Source organism: Silurus meridionalis, chromosome 4 (assembly GCF_014805685.1).
Source record: "Silurus meridionalis isolate SWU-2019-XX chromosome 4, ASM1480568v1, whole genome shotgun sequence".
Taxonomy (NCBI): Eukaryota; Metazoa; Chordata; class Actinopteri; order Siluriformes; family Siluridae; genus Silurus; species Silurus meridionalis.
In genome coordinates this window covers 30,981,352-31,004,847 of record NC_060887.1, presented here as the reverse complement: position 1 = coordinate 31,004,847, position 23,496 = coordinate 30,981,352, and the positions used below count along the sequence as shown (strand labels likewise).

The 23,496-nt window shown below is 35.9% G+C and overlaps 1 protein-coding gene across 1 annotated transcript in view; it reads right to left on the bottom strand.

Moving 5' to 3' along the window:
• The window catches only part of vstm2a (V-set and transmembrane domain containing 2A), a 29,983-nt gene extending 7,121 nt beyond the window's left edge, over positions 1-22,862 (bottom strand). The window contains exons 1-2 of the mRNA XM_046846299.1: positions 22,355-22,862; positions 21,476-21,663 (exon numbers count right to left, since the gene is read on the bottom strand). Coding sequence (XP_046702255.1) covers positions 21,476-21,663; positions 22,355-22,460 — 294 coding nt within the window. The 5' untranslated portion in view covers positions 22,461-22,862. The remainder of the gene's footprint in view (positions 1-21,475; positions 21,664-22,354) is intronic.
• Positions 22,863-23,496: the final 634 nt, after the last annotated feature.

Genomic DNA, 23,496 nt, shown 5'->3' with positions numbered 1-23,496 from the left:
GAACAAATTAATGAAAAAAGGAAAACGGACTCTTGTAAAATGAATGGCAAGGAGCTTTATGCCACAGTTAAAGTTTGTGAAGTCAAGACAATGAAAGAGAATGAAAAATAGGCTAAAACATTCTAACACTTCTTCTTAAATGTTGTATTTTATTACATTTAGCTTTATACAATTTCATCGTATGCATTAAACTGATCCTCCAATACAAATTCTAAGCTAATTGCAATTTAATGGATTTCTAATTGCAACCCTAATTCCTAACATTCAGTTGGGAGTAAAACAAGTTGCTGTTGCCTGTTAATTTACCGGCAAGGTGGAAGACCAGTTCAACAATAAAATCGATGGCCACTCAAGTACCAAATACAATTTTCTGTACATATGTACAAAATGATTTTCGAGCCAATATAGATAAACTAAATTTCTTAACAAATCAAAGCATTTCAATGGTTTTAGGAAATGCAATCCAACCCTCTCCTGCATACACAAAATATTTTTGGCATTCAAATGTAAATGCATCACTGTCTATGGAGTCACCAGTCTCAGAATGTTCTAGATAAACCAGTTCTGATTGTTGGCCCTTTACAATAGGCTGCTTCATTCAGAAGACCCTGTCTTCCCTTGTGTTCAGCGAGATTAGCTTCTTTTAAAAGGTGCCCCATGATCATTTTGCATAATGCATGAGGCTCTGAAGTGTGAGTGCTAAATTAATGTCAGGAAAAAAACGGCATCAATTCTGGTTAAAAAAAAAAAAAGAAAAAGAAAAAAAAGAAGGCGTAGTGCTTATGAATGGCTGTGGTTGAGTAGCATTTGTACTTCATTACAATGAAATTTAGCCTTCTGGTCCCCTTATTCTCTGCTATATTTATGAATCCTCACCCCTCTTTTTGCAAGGACATAAAGCAATCTCAAAGACTGTTAAACTGCACAGATGAAAAGACGAATGCCAAATAAATGTTACACAGCTTTCCTTGGTTCAGCTCGGCCTGTGTATGGAAAATGGAGCACAGATTCATTATAATGGCAGCGCCAGGGCTTTAGCAACCTTTGGACCAGATGAACCAGAGCTGAGTAGACATATGCTAAACATACTCTCGTTCACACATAATGACCTCAGGGCTCCGTGGAATAAAACAAATGTGTGCGCATCTGCAAATTTCACATTGCGGCCTCGACTAATTCGAGGCAAACAAGCTCTGGACTTGCACTTTTAAGAGCAGGGAGATAAGCGCTAATTACACTCTTGCATGCACTTAAGCAGTTTTCTTAATAATCACACATCAGGATGTACATTTAATCACATTTAACTGTGCCGATTCCAATATAATTATCTCTCGTCATCAGGAGAGGCTTGCTACTCTGATTTTGTCAACTATGTCAATATATCTAGATGTGTTATGTTTTCCATTTGGTTAAGCTAATGGAGAATATTAATGCAAATGGTTTACTTAATTATATGTTAAGTACATTGTCTTTGCACAGAGGAACTACAGCACACAGTAAGCTTTAAAATAGACTCGTTATTCCTTTCCCACAGTTATTTTCTCCCTGTATGGGGGATGTTCTGTACTGCAAAACATACACAAATTTATGGTAAATGTCGGGAATCATCCAAATGGTCCTTGAATCTAAAGCTTTGCTCAAAGTACAGGTACAGACCTGAACTTTTTTACCCTTGTCAATATTTTCTGTCTCTTTTCACCTCCTCAGTAGCCTGCTTCCAGTGTTCGGTGTGTCTTCAAGCCATCAAGTGTATCATTTTTTTTTCTCACTGACAGTCCTTCATAACACTGGCAACACATCCACAGAAATCTCAGACATATAACTTACTCCTTGGCAGCTGCTGACAACTATGAAATTAATGAATTTTGCTAGCTTGCAGACATGTATGCATGTGTGTGTGCATGTGTGTGTGTGCGTGTGTGTGCGTGTGTGTGTGTGTGTGTGTGTGTGTGTGTTCACTTGCTCACTGTTTCACTTGCACTTTGGTGTCTTGATGTTCTGTTGATTCAACTAATAAATCTCTACGCTGCAGAGAATCTTTTAAACATATGTACACATCTTGAAAGAAATGACTTGTTAACTCCCGCATGTCTAAGAAGAGACAGATGTTGGTGATTGATTTTTTTTTTATCTTAGGTATAGAACAGGGGAATACTTGTCACATTTGTTCATGACTTCAGGGTACATCATGGCTTACACATCTTGTAAACTTGCTTCACTTTACTGAGGCTTTGAGTACTACAATGCACTTTGCTTTTAAGTTGAGGGGGGAATCATAACTTGAATAAAAACGACTAGTAGAATGTTTTGCTTGAAATATAGAATGGGATGCATATTATAAGGTAAAGATACATAATCTGGGTGGGGAGTGGAACTCCAGCTAAGGTTTAGAGCTAAGAACGATTGCAAGAAATTTATAGGTAGGCTATTGAGGAAGCTAATGCTTTAAAAAAATCCACCCTGACACAGTAAATATGCTTATTTTGAAAATTTGTGTAATGATTCTGGTGCTAATTTGTTTGCTTGTGCTGAACTTTCAGTATGCCTGTGAGAAATTAATAGTTGTCCAATGTGCAGACGTTATAAAGAAACATTTCTCAAACATAAGTGATAATGGTCAGGTTTCGCTTTTAGCTCCTAAAACCAAAGAAATAAAAGCTTTTATTCTAACTCACCATTTTCCAGCAATGTTCACTGTCATATTAATAAGAATGGTAAAATCGAATTAGTCTAGACATTTGTGCAGACATTGGACTCAGTGATTTGGAATGAAATGCAGAAAGAACACGGTTGTTATGAGTTACAGCAGAGACCTGCTCTGCTAGTTAGCAATCTACTGAGATGGCAATGAATGATGGTGTTGATGTTGTTATCATGACAGCATTCATTAGCATGAATGCTAAATCTCGAAAGCTGTATTGTTTGAAACAAGTGTACAGATGAAGACGTGTACAAGCTAGACAAATTAAAGGACAAAGGCACGACTGCATCGATCCTTTTAACTAAAGATTATGCACACAAAAAAATTCCCACTGGTGCTACTATCTATCAGCCGGCAGTTAAACAACATTGTGGGTAATGTAGTAATGAAGGTAATTAGTGACAGTTGATAAATAATAAAATACAATAAAATAAAAAAAATAAAATAAAATAAATGTTGGATGTCCATGATGATCATCACATGTTAATTCTATAATTAATATCCGATTTGTTGATCCGACCATGGATCAGCTATACACTTTTATTCTATCAAATTAATAAGTATAATTAAAAAGTGTAAACACAACTGGCAAAATTTAGCACTAGTATTTAACATATTTATTTTTAAAATGGAAGTTCACATAAAAATTAATCTAAAAGAATATCCAAAGCCTTTACGACTGTACAAATTGATCAAAAACCACACTGAAGCACTTCCTTTTCATTGTCTTTCAGCATTGTGCTAAACCAAATGCTAGTGCTTTTTTTCCTTTGTTCTATTAACTTGATATTCTAAGAAAGTGCATGTCTTGCATTATTTAAAAGCTGGGCTTCACTTTATGGTTTGAGTCAAAATATAATCGATTTTTTTTTTCATAGGGTATAAAGAGTTCACGTACAAGAAGGAAAGACATGAATGTCATCTCTCAGCATCTCAGGGAGACTTTAATATGTTGCAGAGGAAGGTTTCATCCAGTGTTTTTTTGAGTGGTATACAAACTCACTCTCTCGCTCACTTACTCTCTCTCTCATTTTGTTTTATGTGCTATAGAAAGACATTTAAATGCATATCTATAAACCCTAACAATCATATTTCAGTGTGCCAGTCTATAGGTCAAACAAATGTTATAGAATTTGTTGCAATGTGGTTCCAACACATCTGGAAATACTGATTAAATGCAGTTGTATTCACAAGAAATCATCAAGCTACTTGGTTTTCAAAGCATCTCATAAGTGCTTTAACATTTTTAAATAACCCCAAATGCAATATCCATTTCTCAGGAAATCATACATTTATCAAACTAATTTCCATGTTGACATAAAGCTTAATGTGTGTTCTGGGAGGACCTGACTTGAATGTGGGCACAACAAAAGTATTAAAATGAAAAATCTGTGTTAGGTTTTTCATGGAGATCAGAGACTGCAAAAGTGTGGGCTGCAGGTTGGTGCAAAGTAGATGAATATAAAATAATAAGTAAACGACAATTCCCTCCAACAATTGGAAATCAATATCCTGTGAATCATTTTAATTTTTAAAAGCATTTAATTGAAATTCATATAGTGTATAGTTATGTATTAGACAAATTTGATTTAAATTTAAAAATGCTCTTTTTTGTTCTTCACTGCAACCATATTGTGACTAATCATATGATTTTGTTTTGTCCTGCAATATAATGAACCACTGAGTATAAGTCAAAGGTAAGTCAAGTCAAGTATTATATAGCGCTTTTTACAATGGACATTGTCTCAAAGCAGCTTTACAGAATTAAGGTAAGCAATGTGTGTTTTTCCCTGATGAGCAGCCTGTGCCTGACTGTGGTGAAGGAAAAACTCCCTTAGAGGTTATGAGGAAGAAACCTTGAGAGGAACCAGACTCAAAAGAGAAACCCATCCTAATTTGGATGATATCAAGCGTGTTATTATAGTTTTTAAGCAATACAGCACACTGTAGAGTGAGAACTACCATGAGTACCGGAATATAAGATTATAAGTAATGTCCTTTCTACAGTCATAACACTTCTTTTTCAGAATAGGTATTTTTTTCCAGGATGACTTTAAGAACAGAATACAAGTGCTAATTCATGGTTGATTAATTATGACAATGGTATACTTAGCCATTCAAAGCTATGAATATTGCTACACATATTTAGGCACTGTACCTTCTCCAGGGGTATGCTCACTATAGGTGAGACCATATAAACAGAACAAAGTAGTTAATCAGTAAAGTCCATATGAAACAAACTTAGAGCAGAGATACAGTCAGGTTACTCTTCTGGGAAGGCCTTTCACTAGATTTTGCAGCATGGCTGGAGGAATTTGCCCATTGAGCCACAAGAGCATTGATAAGGTCAGGAACTGATGTTGGATTAGGAGGATTGTGGTGCAGGTCATGCTTCATTTCAGGGTTCTGTGCAGAATATTTGAGTTCTTTTACACCAATTTTGGCAAGCCAGGTATCCAAGAAACTTGTTTTGTGTAAAGGGAGCAGAGGTGGCAAAAGTACACACATCCTTCACTTAAGTAGAAGTACAGATACTCGTGTTTCTAAAGACTCTGGTAAAAGTTGAAGTACACTTTTATACTCACGTTAAGTAAAGAAGTTTGGGCTCTGACATGTACTTATGTGAAAAGTAGCCATTACTACTATCTGTTTTAGTGTCACACTGGTAAGTGGACCTCAGGTCATTTTAATTTTACGTTTGTCAATCGATTAAAATATTGAATCGTGATTAATCGCACGATTGTGTTGAGTTAACTCATGATTAATTGCACGTTTTTGTTCTAAATGTACCTTAAATTAATACTTTAATATTGAAATATTATTTTATACTCTAATCAGCATGGGTAAATCAGGACACCAAACAGAACCTTTGCTAAGTTTTCACATGGACGGTTATTCAGGTGATCGCTTCTAACTTTCATACGGATGAACTCATCAGAGAATATTTGTTTTGTAAATTGGTGTAATTAAAAGACATTTTGGGCTTTCTATTCATATATTTATTATGTCTGTGACGCACATATTCATTGATATTCAGGTTGTTTTATTTATGTGTATATTTACAGGGTGAGATGACAGAGAAAGCCCCCTGTCTGTTTGTATGTTACAAAAGCACAGGTTTTGTTGTTATTTTGATTGTATACACTAATAGGTAGATTCTCTTACCCGTACGATCAAAAAAGACTTGATTGAACTTCGTTTCGGCGTTATGACCAAAAAAACACGCCGGCGCTTTTGTCGACCCCAGAGAGTTCATTGCTGGATGTGTGTATCATTGCGGATTTTGGTTCTTGATTTGAGACGGCGCATCAATAAAAAACAAATGTTTACTTTTTTGTTTTTATCTGAGTAAAGAAAAGAATTAAAAAAACTTACTGTATGTTTTTAATAAAAATGGTCAAACAGAAATGCACGCTGCACTATGAGCGTGTTAATATAATTAGTGTAGTTAAAAAGAATTTGCGTTAACACGTTTTTAACACGTTAATTATGACAGCCCTAATTTACATATTAATACAAAACGATTTAAAAATATTGTTACCTAATGAATGTATACAGGCTGAACACTTGCCATATAGAACACAAGCAGAGAAAAGATGATCAGGTGATCAGGAAAGTCTCTGTTTTTAGTCATGTTTACATCACTGACTCCCTCTGTCTCGTCCACGTTAACCCCAGACTTCTTGTTGCCTTCTGCCCTGCTTATTGTTATCTTCGTAAACTAGTCTACGTCTGAGGAGAGCCAGGAAATGATACACCAGTGGTAGATTGAAAAAGCCTGTAAAATGACAGGAAATATTTTGATGGGCACATAATATTGACATTTCACCAAATATATTAAACCTAAGGAGCAAGCCTGTTTTGTAAGAAGTAGGAAGTACAGATATTTGTGTTAAAATTTAATGAGTGAAAGTAAAAAGTTGTCAGAAAAATAAATAATAAAGTAAAGTCCAAATACCAGAAAAATCTACTTAAGTACAGTAACAAAGTACTTTGTTACTTCCCACCTCTGTAGAGGAGCATTGTCATTCATGGTGGAACAGGCTTGAGTTTTTAGTTCCAGTCATAGGAAATTGTAAGGCCTTAGCATACAGTACAAAGACATTCTAAACAAATGTTTGTTGCCAACTTTGTGGCAACAGTTTGGGAAAGAACTACATGCGTGTGAGATGGTGATGTGTCCATGAACAATAGTCCATATAGTCCACGACAAGACTCTATCTGGCATGTTGGTCTAAAATGAGTTAACAACATAAGATATAATTTGAATATGGGTTAAATCTTATATATGCAGTCAACAGACAAAATATATACCGTAATTTCCGGTCTATAAAGCGCACCCATATATAATTTTACAAATATTTTTAACATAAATAAGCCGCACCTGTCTATAAGCCTACACTAATGAACTTTACACAGGCTTTAACGAAAGACACGTTACACACGGTGTAACGGGTGAAATATGTTGCGCTTCCTTTAGGAGCAGAGCGGTATTTTGGGAATAGCATGCCACTGCATTTTTCCGGTATTACTGCGTGTGTTCAAGACGGGGATTATGTCCTTATTATTTTCTGACGCTCATTTCTAAGTTTCTTTCACTAACCCATAACGCTGTTGCCAAGAAAACTAAAAAAGCAAGAGTTTTGGAAACCTGTCTGTGCTTAAATGATTTCTGTTGCAACTGGAGTTAGCGAGCTCTCCCTTCACCCAGACTCAACGCGCTACAACGGCTTGTATCTAAACAGTAGCCTACCAGGAAAGTCATTGTTCACTGTCTTCCTCCTTCATTTCACAACTATTTCTCTCTGGAGTTTATCTTTTGGCATTGTCGTGCGTTTAAAAATCACAGATGGAAGTTTTTTCTCCCGAAGCCGTGCAGCTCAGAACACAGGTGAGGTGCGTTTTTTCGTTTCCGTTCGGAAATTTCATTGGTCTAATGTTATGGGGTTCAGTTTTTTGGCTTGAAGTTTGTGAAACTGGGAAAAACCCAAGAAAAATTCATAAATTAGCCGCTTCGTTGTTTAAGCCGCAAGGTTCAAAACGTGGGGAAAAAAGTAGCGGCTTATAGTCCGAAAAATAAGGTACTCTGTGACTTAATATTAGAATGTGCACCAAGGCCCATAATGTAAAGGAGCCACAATATTTTGGAAGAATGGTGTTCATACTGTATATACAGTTTCAGAGACTTGTAGAATCGATGATGAGATACACCGTAGCTTGTCTAGCAGCTCGTGGTGGCCCGACACTATACTGACACATTTTATTTTGGCTACTCAGCAGATGCATCAGCAGTTGCAATTAACATTGCCCTGTATGAGGTCATTTAGGATCTGCAGATGTGACTTGCTATGAAGGGAAGCACCTGATATGATTGATGGCTTTAGTCTTGAACTAGACATTCTATCTGCCCATGAGTGACAGCCTGGAATGAATTATTTCACTTGGATTTGGAGTGGTTTCGCTCCACATCCTTCCCTGAAGCACAATTTTTTTAGTCTGGGCTCTATATGTGTCTTGTGTTTTTGCTGTCCCCTGACCTTAGTGTCTGGTCCACAAAACACAAAATAATCCATCATAAATCAGAATTTCTGCAGTCCAATCTCTACAAACGTTCAAAAAAATGTCTTCAGACACTAATATGATTACTGGCATTGGATTTGTGCACATAAGGAAGATCATAATTCATATGATGCAATAAAAAATTATGTACTATTCAAGAAATTGCATACTACTGAGAGTTTAATTTAAAGTAAACATACAGGATGATAGAAATAATGCACTTGTGAGTACACAGAGAAATCAGAGCTTTAATAAAAATGACGAGTACAGTTTTTTCCTACTCAATATTTCATTAGATATTTCTTGCCTAATAAAAAATTACATAAACTCTTAGACAAAAAATGGGCCAAGCTGAAAATGGTAAAATATGAAGTTTTTAATAGTCTCAAAATCAAACTGCCAGTCAGGAAATGACAAAATGTAAGCAAATAAATAAAGTAATTTAGAAGTGAATAGCATTTCTATTTGATTTCTTTACATGTATAATTCTTGTGGGCAGCTTTTTTATAAAAAGTAGAGTTAGTGTTGTTCTTTGCATACAAAAAGACTGTAAGTGATTTCTCCCGCGTCTGGCTTTTGCCCAACCATTTCACTACAGCAAAAGTAAATAGGCAAATAATAGCACAGGAGAGTCTCAGTAGTGTGTTTGATTTTTCTTTTTTATTAATGTCCTTACCAATGGTTTGTTTTTATGACCATTGAAAGCTTCATATTTTGCTATTAAGTATTGGCCCATTATTTTGGTGAGTAAGCAAAAAGCTCTAGGTGTAACAGTACTCTTATTTCTCTGATGTGAAATGTGTGAAGTGTGTGGCATGACTGTTGAAAGCCCTGATAATTAGCCAAGAAAGTGATGTAGTTGTGTTAAATTAGGCACATCTGTGTAGTGATGTGGCAAAGAAGTTTGGAATCTCTACTGCAGGAAAACATGTTAATGTTGTTAAAAAAAATATTTTAATATAAATATAAAAGAACACAAAGTAATATTCTACACTATTCTGTACTATGATGCTTATAATTGTGTTTAATAAAGAGTTATACTTAATCATTTCATTTCCTATATGATGCCTGTAAAATCAACAGTCATTAAAAAGATGTGCAGCTGCTCTGACATCAAGTATTTTGTAAACACTAGATGATTTTTGGTGCAGTAAAACTGAATTAATCAAACAGGGCGAGCTAACAACAAGCAGCAGAAATTGAGTGAGCTGAGCTAAAAAAAAAAAATAAAGTTAATAATTTCAACATTATTCTTATTCACGTGTAACCACCTAATCCACTGTGCAAACACACATACACACACAAAGACACAGAAGCTTGACAGAATTAATGTGGACAAATGTTTGCTTGTACCAAATCACTGTTGAATTTCTGATTCCAACTGATAAGGTGTTGATGGACTTTCGAAAACAACACAGCTCTGACAGAAGCACTCAAATTCAAATCACAGATTTATATTAATGTGCTTGCTCTACAAAAATGTAATAATTGACCAGGACCTGTGGTATAAGAAGAATAAAACAATTTGGCACAAGCTGTGTGTCAGACTTAATCAGATGCAATTTATTATGTTCAGATACAAAGAAGTTCTTATAGTGTTTTATTCCTTCCGACTTGAGATGGAGTTATAAGGCTCTCTTTGACAGACTTGTTTAGATTAACATGTTAACGTTAATCACAATAGGTCTCAAAGTCTTATATAAAGTTTGAATTTTAGGATTATATTTTGATACTTTTCACCAATAAATGTGTGCAAAATCTTTACACTTTACAGAATGAGAATATCCTTTCAAAATAACAAAAATGTCTGCCATTAATTCTTTTAAATTTAGTATACATGATCCTAATGTTGGATCAGCTTTTCTTTCATTGTAATAATCTCTAAAGACCACAAAATCCATGTTTATGTCTACAATCTATATTCCAGACTGTGTTCTCCACATTGTGAACAATGATGCCATTTACTAATACTAAATGTCCTGATTGCATGATTGCACAGCAATATAATACAACAGGTTTTTTTGTCCATGTGATAAAACATTCATTGTACTGATGATTTTTCGTAGCTTATAAGACTATTATTTACACAGTACTTATAAGGCACAGCTGTGAAAAACCCACAAATACACACAAAACCATTTAATCAGTGCTCATCGGTTGCCACGCAATACAATATGCTTTTCCTACCCTCTGCAAACGACTTTCACACAATGAGGCGCAGTGGCAATTACAGCTTCAAATCGACATCCTTAATCAAAACAGTGTGGCAGTTCCATTTGAGCAGGCTGCATGAGCCCAAGCCCTCCTGAGTGAATGCATTTTATTTGGTGGCAGAAATGAGAGGCAAGAGGCCCATTGGCAGAGCAGAGGGCAAGAGGCTGAACCCAGAAGGGGGTCAAAGTCATCCCACACATCACACTGAGCCGTCTGTGTTTAATCTAATCTGCCACTTTTATGTGTGGGCACTCATCTCCTTTACGGCTGCAGGCAGACGTCCACAGGCTTCTCTTCCAAAGAGTCACAATTGGCTCTTAATTCATGCCATTATAGCAAAGGACTGAGAGGTATTTAGATAGGGACTGTGTTATAATTTAGTATAGGAGACCAATGAGACATATATACTCTATTTTCTCAGAATATAGGACACGTGAGACGGCACGTAATGAAGTGTGAACTCATATAACAGAAAAAAAAGCCTTTTTTTTCCAAAAATATAATGTCAAATAAAAGCTGTGTGGAACACATAAACATTTAGAATTTTTTATTAATTACTGATTAATCCGTGTTACAAGAAGAATAAGCAATTAAAACTAAATGTAATAAAATAATACAAATCTAATGGGAAAGTTCATTTAAACAAGACACAAGAAAAACACAAGTAACATTAAATTAGTGAATTTAAAATGAGCTTTCCCCCTACCTCTAGATCTAAACTGCATCAATATTAATTTTACCAAGCCAAAAGTAAGCAAGATAAACTAAACTTTCCTCACAGAACTTTGCAACTACTGAACAAATTTTACTAAGACATTGAAAAAAAATGAAAACATGCCCCATACATGAACTGTAACACAACACAATGCAACATCAATTGTTTAGTATATTTCACTCACCAAGCAAGAGCTTGTGGGTTCTTTATTTTTTAATGTTTGTGCATCATTGATGAACTGCTATGAGAGGGTTTTTTTGTTTGCTTTGTTAGCTCCTTCACTTCTTCACTTATGACATTTACCACACAGACTTCCTCTAATCCGATGCTATCGAATACTGATTCTTTTGAGATTTTAATCAATATAAGTCCGTAAGTAAAATCCAGCTCTGAATTTTAGTCGTGCCAATTTCCAAATTGGAAAACAAAACAGCAGAAACTTCTGTTTCCTTTTCACAAGCGACACATGAACAGTGGGAGACGGAACTAGACGACTGAATACAGACTTGCTGGCACAATGCAATCAACACAACAGGGTACAGAGTAGCACATGAACATACTCTGTCATATTTCTTCTTAACAATGCAATATAACTCATTGTTGAACAAATTAGGTTGGCGTAGGCTAGTGTAAGCAAGTTGTGTAAAGCGTAATGCAGGCATGCACATTTGTGCATGTGGCAAAAACAGTTTTAACCATGTTCTTCCAAGTTGCTGAGACAGATCAAATGAAAGTCATTCACTAATTGGATGCCCTCGTGCTCAGTGTCTTCAAAGAGAACAACGTTTGTTTTGATCTACTAAATTGAATTGGACTACGCTGCTGGCATCTTCACTGCATAGTGCATGTTTGCCGTATCCCCACCCTCCTCCACTCCATCCTTCTGTCCACTCATTTTTCTTTCTTTCTCTGTCCTATCTCTGTCTCTCGTCAACACACAACCTCTCTCTCACTTTCTCTCCCTCTATATATATATATATATATATATATATATATATATATATATATATATATATATATATCTAGCTTGTTGCAGTATCCTTTGTCCATGTTTATGGTGTGAAATTTATTTTCATGGATTAATTAGAATTTAAGACAGCACGTACACCACACATGCACTGCAGATGCACTAATTTAAGACTACAGTCACACCAATTAGTTTTTGTCTGCTTTTAGGAAAGATTTACTTTTTACCCATGATGTACGAGCACCTTCACCGAATTGGCTTCCAAAAAAAATCCTAGCAGTTCGGCAAATCACAGAGTAAGATAATCTCCAAAGATAATGAAACCTCTTAGCTCATTGAAGGTTTTCTCAAACCTAAACCCTCATACATTTTAGCCTTGTAGATGTACAAACATTGTAATTGTATTATCAGTAAAACAATAAAACAAAATAATATCAAACTAATATTTCTGAAAATATTTCTGTTACATTTCTGTTACATGCATTCAGAGATGAGTTACAGAGATTTTGTTTGTTTATATATATATATATATACAGTAAAACCCTGTTGGACGAGCATAATTCGTTCTTGAAAATTGCTCGTAGGTCCATTTGCTCGTACAATCGAACTGATTTTCCCCATAAGATTGAATGTAAAAGCGATTTAATCCGTTCCGAGATCTCATTCGATCACTTATTTCTGCACTTAAAAAGTATTTGTAGCCTATTTTAACAAACAAATACACCGCAAATTACCGTAATGTAAACATAATTTAATTTAATTCTTGGTTTTCATGGTAATTCTATTTACTTTCGTTTACAAAGCACCATCACTGATTTTCTTGGGAGACAGTTTTCAAGATTTCTAGCGAAATAAAAATATAAAACTAAAAAAAGTTACGTTTTTGCTGCACTGAACAACGAGAGCTTGGGTTCAACAGCTCATGCCTTCGAAATTTGCTCGTTATATATATATATATATATAATATTTAAAACACTGCCAAAAAAGACAATGCTATGTGAATGAAAAGATTACAAGCGTTGAAAGAGTGAATTACAGAGTCTAGTATATTGCCATTCTAATGCTTCATCCTGCATCCTACATCCTATTACTGTGCACTTAAGCTTGTGTATTATGAGCCAAAATGTAGAGACAAAGGTGCATACAACTTAGTAAAGCACAATATACAATATCAAGACCTTCCTGTGCATGGGGTATGTCATACTTGCCTTTAATTGTCAAATAAATATAATAATCCCAATGTTGTTGTTTTTTAATCCATTGTGTTCGTCTTTAAGGAATCATATATGCTTACAGTTTACTCCAATTTATAACTTCCTGCATGAAATAATTGGCCAATGAGATCGAGACCCTGTGTCGTCGAAAAAAAGTGTATTGAAAAATACAAATAAAATTTTCATGGATTTAAAGAACACATGGGATTAATATTTAATACTGACTTTAAATGCTATGCCCTGGTTAATTTTACTGTATTTCCCACTATCTGAACTCATCTCTGATCATGGCACTTAGAGTTTCCTAATGTCTAATATTCTTTTTTTTTTTTGCTAAGTATAATAATTTAATACCAGTCCTTTGTTAAAGCTCAGTCTGCTCCAGTATGTATTCCACATGGAGGATAAACGTTTGCTCTGTCATGCTGCTGCACTTGCAGATTATTAAGGTCAAATGTCATGACATTTAGAAGCAATCAAACCTAATCAGCCATGCTAAATGTTGAACCAACAAAGAACAAGAAAAAAAATTTGATTTGAAATGTTTATATATTTTAATCACTAAGTTAATCTATATCTGTCATCTAAGTGCAGAAAAAGTACTGTACTAATGTTTAATCATGCTCTGTGATAGATTACTTAGAACATCGTGAACCTCGTCCAATTATAATCTAATTGATGCACATATACATAAAAAAGCAAACAGAGGATGCATTGCTTTGCATAAATCATGTATTGCCTTTTAAACTCTAAAATATTTTTCTACCCAGGACTTAAAGGTCAAAATTACTGTTTGTTCTTAAATTAGTCCAGCTATATATCACATAGACAGGGTACAACAAACTTTTCAAAGAGGTTCTAATGAAATTATGCACGCTAACCAAGAAAACAAACAAATAAAGAGACCCTGATCAATGACTTCTTTTTTCTTTTTGCTGCTTCTACACTTTCTTTTGTAGTGCACAGCAGTATTGTAAACTATGTCTGCGTGTGCAAATACAGCTCCCTCTTGTATCTGTTCTTAGTTCAAATTCTATTAACTGCCATTTGCAAAGACCATGACATCCATTTCATTACAAATGTCCACTGGGAAGTGTTTATAAGTAATGGGAACAGAGAGACCCAATATTCATAGTTCCCATTTCCAGTCATGTATTAGCTAGTCATTACATGTATAAATATCAGCACAAGATGTGGCAATGTAGTGTACATTACTATGTATATACTTTAAAGTGGGGTCTGGGAGCTCCATGGGTTTATGAAGGATGGGGGTACATTTGTAGAATTAATTTGATGTTTTTTTTTATATTATAGTAGTGGAAATTTCAGACCATTGTTATAAAAGATTTGACTGAAAGTTCAATGACTAATAAATAGGCAGAATATGAATACTCATATTTAAAGAATGAACCCAAAATTAAAACTTAAATATGTTTATAAATGAATCCTATTTTAGGAAGTATGTAAACCTGAATTACAATGGAATAGCAAATAGATTCTATGTCAGTAAATTGTAGTTTTCAAAATTTTATAATTAGTTTATTTTAGTAACTGTGCTGTTTTTAATTTGCTTGTCTGTTTCACTGTAATTGTGTGCTATTTGCACAAGTCCATTTGATAATGCAAATTAAACAGTTCCATGATATTATTATAAACCCAGATTGGTTTTGTGGTTGTCTAATATAATGCTTTAAATGACTTGCTTTAGAATGAAAAACTGTTCTATACGTAAATCAGCCTGACTTTTTTGGAGATCCAAAACCCATCTGTAGGTAACAGGATGGTCAGGACAGTGACAACACTGATTGTCAATGTGTCGTCTTAATGAGGAGCTGGTCGATGAGAGCAGTTATCAGAGCCAAGCATTTTCATTGAGCTCCCATCCTCATTGTCATCAACCATCAGGGTTAAAGGACTTGCTAGAAAATTGAGCAGAGACCACGCTGAATAAGAAAGATTGAGAAATGGATTTTGTATTTACTTGTGGCTGTTGTAGGGGGCTTGATCTCTGATAACGACGAGAGGGCCTACCTAGAGGAGATTAAAAACCTGGAGAACTGGTGCTAGTAAAACAACCACCTCCTGAACATCAGCAAGATGAAAAGTTGATAGTGTACTTCAGCACAATGCAGGAGAGGAGCTACCACCTGCTTAAGATCTGCAAAGCTCCAGGGGAGAAAATGAACAGTTTCTTGTACCCTGCTGTTCACATTACACAGGACATGGTCTCTACACATTAACTGTAACTATGTTGAAGGCCTACCAGCATCTTTAACAATTTAGATGTTTTAGCAACTTTAAACTGTATTTCTAAGATTTCAAATTTTTACATCTGCTTTACTGAGAGCACAGGAACGGGAAGCATCACATCCTGGATTGGGAACAGCACCAAGCAAAATAGTTGGGCTCTACAGAGGATGGTGTGATCATTTGAGCATACTATTCACACTGAGCTCTCTGACCTGCAGTCTATCTATAGCAAGCAGTGCTGGACAAAGGCCAGGGTAACAGTGAAGGACCTCAGCTATCCGAATAAAAGACCCCTCTATCTGTTGCAGTCATGGAAGTGCTTCCGCTTCCCAAAGGCTAACACAGAGAGAATAAGGAGGAGCATCTTTCCGCAGGCCATTCAGGCCCTTAACCAGAACAACACCTAATACTAGACCACAGACTTGTTTGCACAACATCTACACACCCTACATTCCGATGAACATACTTGTATTAGCCATATTTAGAGCCAATTCTTGTATATGTTAATACACTTATCTGATTTTGCACATAATTATATTGTGTGTACTGTGTATGTGTCTGTGTGTGTGTGAGTGACCAATGCAATTTGAATTTTACTGTAAAGAATCTATACCCTAAATCAGATCATGTTTCCATAAAAATACTGAACATGTACTCTGTTAAGCAGAATGTCTCTGCAAATCCGCTGTGCATTTTTATATCGTATAGTTTTGAAATCACGACACCCTTTTAGTTTAATCATTATTCTCAAATGGTTTGACCTGTGCACCATTTGTAAGTATTTCAGTTTTGAATAAAGCATATGACTAGTTATGCTTATTTATTTACAGAAATGTTTCTATGCCGCATTGTTTATGTAACTGTATACTCAGTAGCCGCAGGGTTGAAATTATTTTAGTTTCTTTCCTATTTCATGGATCCCTTTCACATTTTTGACAGTCTAAATACTAGACTTATATAACGTACATTTCCAGAGTTGATAATTGCCTTTATTTTAGACCTGCGTGGATTTTTACATTGTTACGTTAACATTATACTGATATAATTGGCAAAAAGAATATAATAGAAATTTAAGTTGCAATTGTTTGTATGATAATGCATTGTCAGCCAGAATGTAATAAGCAAGGCATTATATTCATTTAGGTTTTCACACACGCATGGTTATTTGAGAGTCACACTGTGTTACCTTTTGAGTATTTGCAAAAGATAACAGCATTTTTTTATACTAATGTCAGATGGTAACCAAACAGAAATCCTTTGAAATTCATAGTTTGATGTATCACACAGAGTATTATTTGTATATTATCAATGCATAAATGTTGATGTGGGTGAAATGGTAACAATTTTATTCTGTTTAACCAAAGTTTGTCTCAATGATAACGTTTCAGTGATGCAGCCTTCCCTCCACTCTCATTGAAATATTTGAACTTTGATGCATATGAAACCTGCCATTGTTGTCATCATTTTAAATGCTTGCTCACATGGCTTTGTCAAGTGTTTGAACGTGAAATCCTGTATAACCACCACACAGCCACATGCTACAGTTCGACAACATGATGGTGTGTCATTTGACCCCTGCCCTTGTTACTTTTCAGGAATCCGGATAAAATTGTGGTGATCTGGTACCACAGATGCCACGTGAATCCCAGCTGCCAGGCTCATGGCTTTGACTGCAAGGCACATGTTTGCTCTTCCAGTCAGAAGCATTTTAATGCCTAAATAAACGGTTGAGGGAGGATTGGTGAGGGTCAAAGTAATCAAATGAGTCTGCTGTCAAGATCTGATCATGCCAGTATTGCAGATGAGCTAGATTACTTGGATAATCTTCTGGCGACTTAGCAGGTTCACTGAGCTCACTTCTGTTTCATTGCCTAATCTTTGCTTTAATGTACACTATATAGACAAAGGTTTGTGGACACCTGATCATAAGGGTCGTATCTGTTTTTTAACATCCTATTTCATATTTAAACCTTCATTCTTCTGGGAAGATGCTGCACTAGATTTTGGAGCATGATTGTAGAGATTTGTGCTCTTTCAGCAACAAGGGTGTTGTCAGGGACTAACGTAGGATGACGAGGCCTGGAGTGCCGTCAACATTCCTTAGGTATTCAAAATGATTGTGGTCAGAGCTCTATAGCAGGCCACTTATGATTTTTCACTCTAACCATGTATACTATATAATTTTGCTTTGTGCACAAGAGCATTTGAGTTTGCTTGGGTCACAAGGGCATTATCATGCTGGAACAGCTTTGGGTTTCCTAGTTCAAGTGAAGGAAAAATGTTAAGCTCCCACATCCAAAGACATTCTATACTGTATGGGTAGGTCAGGTATCTATATACTTTTGTCCATATAGTGTATATAAATGCATGATATGACTATAGAGATTTAGTATATGTAATATGTAATTTTAATTACATATAATTAAGGAGATTCTCTAAAGAATAGAAACTACAAAACATAGCATAGTTTTTTCAAGTTGATGTCTTATAAATTAATAAGCACTTATTACACATGGCATTCCCTTTATCCAAAAAAGAAAAAATTACAAGCTTCTTTTGAATATGGATTCCCTAAAGCTTAAGCTTTAGGGAAGCTCTTTGCAAAAGATCATAAGAAAATAGTAGGGAAAGAAGTTTCTTTTAAACATACTCATGCAGCACTCAGTCAGGGGATGATTTTGTCTTTGAGGTTGATTTTTCATTCTGTGTAAGCATAGAACACTCAAAGTGTTCCTGCTGTGATAGTAGCAGCTATGAACAGAATTAGGATATATGGATTTATTTTCTGTAATAGAGAACACAATTTCTTCAAACGAGGACTTGTTCCTTCCTTTTGACCATCCGACTTTATTAGCTGGCACATTTTACTTGTGTTCTCAAGATTTGAATAAATAGATACAAATATCAGTTTAAAGAGGCTTTTTTTTAAATCATTGACATGAAGAGCCATGAAAATGCTTTTGTGATTCAAGAAAGGTGTACAGGAAGTACACACTAATGACATCTCATAGGAATAGTAAGGAAAAGGAAGAAAATTATAGAAATTATAGAAATTAGATATATTTTGTTCAACTCAAGCTTGGGCCATACAAAAGTTTCTTTCTCTTTTCCATGGAAAATAAAAATACAGATTATTTATTTTATTTTTTCTAAACAAATACCGATGTTAAGTATAAGAATACCAATAAAGCTAATGAAAAATACACACAATCACATAAAGTGACACTTGTACTGATTTCTTTCTAAACAAGTTTTAAGATCCATGCAGACTATTATCATGGAAAACTCTCTAGAGTTTGTGTCTACTGAGATTTCTTTAAGCTCTAACATTCAAAACATATCATCAGCAGTAATTGAAATGGAGCACACAGAATACAATTGCAGGTGCCATAAACAAGAAAGAAGTGGATTACTTTGTCGATAAATTCATTTTTGAAAAACTGACTTGGGCGGAGATACTAGAAGTAAATAGACTAAGCATATTGTGCAGCTGAAGTACAAATTATACATAGGGGCAAATGGCTGAAACATATGTTTTGTGTTTCTTGTTCTGAATGAAAGAACTGGCTAATGGCAAGTATTTACCATGCATTCTGTTTGGAAGAGACATGGCATGATTACAGACTTAGAACACTTGACTTAAATATAAAAGAAAGCAATTAAAATGTGGGTTCATCTGCATATATATATATATATATATATATATATATATATATATATATATATATATATATGTGTGTGTGTGTGTGTGTGTGTGTGTGTGTGTGTGTGTGTGTGTGTGTGTAAGAGTTGTGCCCCTGCAATGACACTCAATGCTATATTATCTACAGCCATCAATAATCCTACTTGACAAAATCAGATACACTTAGTAGGATTATGAAATCACTAGAAACAGAAGCCCATATCAAGCAATTGTGAATTCTGAAGTACACATTACAAGTATTATGGATATTTGCTGATTTGTTACCATTAATAACAAATACTATTAGAGTAGTATCTCAAACGGCTTACTAGATGTACATTTTCAAACCCCTGCATAACATCAGCTCTATTTTATGGTCAGAACAACATTGCTGCTGCAGTCCACATGTCCAGTACACGAATTCATATTTGTGTTCTTAATGCATACCCTTCATAGGTGAGCGCTTTTAGTATAACATCTCAGAGCCCATTTGCAGTAGTCACCCATCTTATTACTCTGACTTGTCAATAGCATCTTTTTATAGAATACCTCTTCAATCCTTGTTTTTGTCAAAGCCCCAGCTCACCAGAGACCCAGCTGCCTGTCATCTGAAGCATGCTGCTCTGAAAAGAATGAGTTTCTATGAACAACGCCACATACGGCACAGCAGCTATTGTCATTCCAGATCTGAAATTGATAGAAATCGTGGATCAAAGCCTCAGCAATGTGTGCATGATGAGTTACAACAATAGTGCAGTAATAGTGGTATTAAATCCAAGCAGGTTTTTCTGGGGAACAGAAAAAAAGAGCCACCTTCTCCTTATTGTGCAGACCAGGTGAAGGAAAAGGCACATTTGAAAGGAAGCAAAACTTGTTCCTAGTGTCAGTGTTGACAAACTGAAAAAAGCCCCCAAATACACAGTGACTGAGTGAAGGCTTAACATGAGTAAGCGGCCGTATTACTGCAGTGCCATTGACTGCAATTCCATTTTAATAAAAAAAAAAACCAGCTCTGATGACTTAATGGAATGTCGCAACAAGCCATGGCATTTGCACAAAGTGATTATGAAGCATTGTGACAAGGTTAAGTATATCTATGCTTCTCTAAAATGTAATCCACCAGTCAGTATTACATATGATAAGGTGTAACAGAAATTACAGTTTGCTTTATAAATAAACACAGAACATGTCAGACACTACAAATGGGTGTCACTGGGCTTTTGTAATGCTGTCACAAATGTTCAGCTCCTTTTTAGAAACATCACAGATGCAGACTGTCACACACAAGACTTGTTGTCATTCAAGCAATGCCATTACTAATAAGCCTGCTGGAAGCCTAAGACGCCATCTCCAGATATTCCTCAGTCCTACTTCTTGTCCTTCAAAATGAGTGTAGTTGCCTCACGGCGAGTGTGTCACACAAACCTATGGGGATCTCAGGAATAGTGAGACTTAAATTTAGTGGGAACCATGCTGGTGGAATCTCTCTGACACTGAATCACACTGACAGCTGATTCTAAGTATTTTAGAGTATTTGTATTAGGGAATTTTATATAAAAAGCCAATTACATAGGTGCAATATTTCATTATTGGATACATATACACATACACACATATATGGTCAAACTATCTATATACCTATATATTAAAAGAAATAAAAAATACAACACTTCAGAATGCAGCAGGTTTCAGAATTCTGTCAACCAGGCGAAAAATAAAGACATCGGAACTGGTTCTGCAGTAGAGACATGGATGCATTTGTGTTCACATCCAAATGTGTTCTCAGAGCAGAAGATGTCATGAATGGTTGGTTAGAAGACAAATGCAGCCCTTCTGAAGCCACCACCTTTTAAACTGTTAGTTTGTTTTAGACTAATGTATGAATATATTATTTACATAGTGGTCATAGATGGCTATCTATCTATCTGATTATGTTTACCTATTTATTTTATTTTACCTTATCAGTATGTTGTTAATCATTTCTACAGCCATTTGGTTAGGAAAGAAAGAAAAACAAATGGTACACATCCATTTCACAGATGAGCTTTCTGAAGATGCCCAAAAGTGACAGGGGATATATATATATATATATATATATATATATATATATATATATATATATATAAATTAGTCCATCATATTCACATATTGTAGCACCACAACGCATGATTACCTGGGTATCCTCCTCATCATCATCATCATCATCCTCCTCTTCGCTCGTTCTCGGCTCCTCGGGAGCGCGGATGAACCACCACTGGATCTCCAAGTAAACGGAGGAGGTGCCGCTCTGGAAAGCGCACGCCATCTCAATGTTCTGGCCCTCCCTGGCAGTGATGTTTGATGGCAGATCGGTGAACCTGCCTGCGAAGCAAATGCGCCCATACATGAGCTTTACGCAAAATGCGCAATAAGACAAAAAGCGCAGTCTGTTGCGCTTTTTTATTTATTATTATTTTTTAATTATTATTCGAATGCGGCCGAATTGCATGTATTCATCACACAATAAACACTGCTTGGCAACCTTCATGAGCAATGCTGATTCTAGGTCGAATAGGAGCTAATTTAAGGGGAACATATTGCATATTATTTATATTATTATTCCAGTACAAAAAAAGAAGGTGTTTGAGATCGAAACAGTTCACATACTGAACTGAATTGTGCGTGCACGGCTGACTTGTGTGTGAGAAGCCGAGACCCAAAATCCAGCGTTTTTTTTTTTTTTTTTTGCTGCTGCACATCCGACAACTTGAGATGCAGCTCGTGCGTGACGCCCCTTCAAAGTTTATTCCCTCGCGCTCAGTGGCAAGAAAGCGCATCACGAGCTCCGGTCTGAGCGTGCACCATGCACGATCTCCAACGAGCTTCACCCCGAAAATCGCACATCATTCACTGATCAACAGTTGCTACCAATATTAATACTACATACCCCAAAATCATTCAGCATGCAGATAAACTGATCAAACCAGAAAAAAAATCATATTCATGAAAGTGTGATCACAAAGATAATACAGTCTGTCTCTTTTTTGTATTATTCTTTTATATAATCGCTCACCTTGGAGTGAAAATCCGATCTGGATCGACAAACAGGAAAAGAAAACCAATCCAACCGAGTCGTGTAAGGTCCACATCGTGTCCATATGATGGAGAAGATCTCGCATCAACCGAGGGAAAAAAAAAGAAAACGCACTATGCTCCGAAAAAAAATGGATAGAAAGAAAGAAAAGGTCTTGTTAAAAAGAAGTGGGTGAGATTTGGTTGGATTTGAAATGGCGACTGCGTTGCATCGCTCCAACTTCAGGTTTAGATGCGACTCCGGGTGAAGTTGTGCGCTCCTGCTTGGCTCTGTGTGTGTGTGCGCGCGCGAGAGCCGCTCGGATGGATGTGAGCAGAGGCGCGATGCTTTGCCTCTCGGCGCGCGTGGCCGCTGCTGCTTGCTGCTGAAACGTCAGCGCGTGGCTCTTCCGCCGACGGCGCCAACCTACTGACTGCTCATCAGACTGCAAACCGAGAGCCTTCAAAGGTGCAAACAAAATGCATTTGATAAGAGTGTGGTTTCAGTAAAGTACAAGATGTTTTAAAGTGCATACATAAAAAAAAAATCAATGCATTTGTTATTTTTTACAAAGATTTTTTTATGGTCGGATTTTTTTTTGTTTTTGTTGTTGCCATAAAGCCCTCATTGCAATCAAGTGGAATTGATGCGACGTGCCATTTGCTTTTGGGGTTTTTAAAACCAGGTAGTTACGTCACAGATGACCTCTCACTGCATGCTAAATGACTTCTAAGATGAATGCAAGCGTGAAAATACACATCTGAGTGTAGGCTTGTGTTCATATCAAAATACTAAACGGGGAACATGGATACATTTTGGAATTAACGACTACATGAGCACGTGAATGTATTTAAGAATGAGACTAAATGGGCACATGGAAATATTTGAAAGTCAGAGACAGAATGGGTACTTGAATGTATTCGGGAATTGGAGATTGCTTGGGCACATGGACGTGTAATGACTGGGTACATGGGCGTATGTGGGAATTAGAGAGTGCTTGAGCTCTTGGATGCTAACTAAATGGGCATATGTACACATTTAGGAAAGACTCAATGGGTACATGGATGTGTTTGGGTGTCAGTGAGTGCCTGTAAAACGTTTTGTCTTTGAGAATGAGTTAATTTTTGGCTCTAACAGAAGAG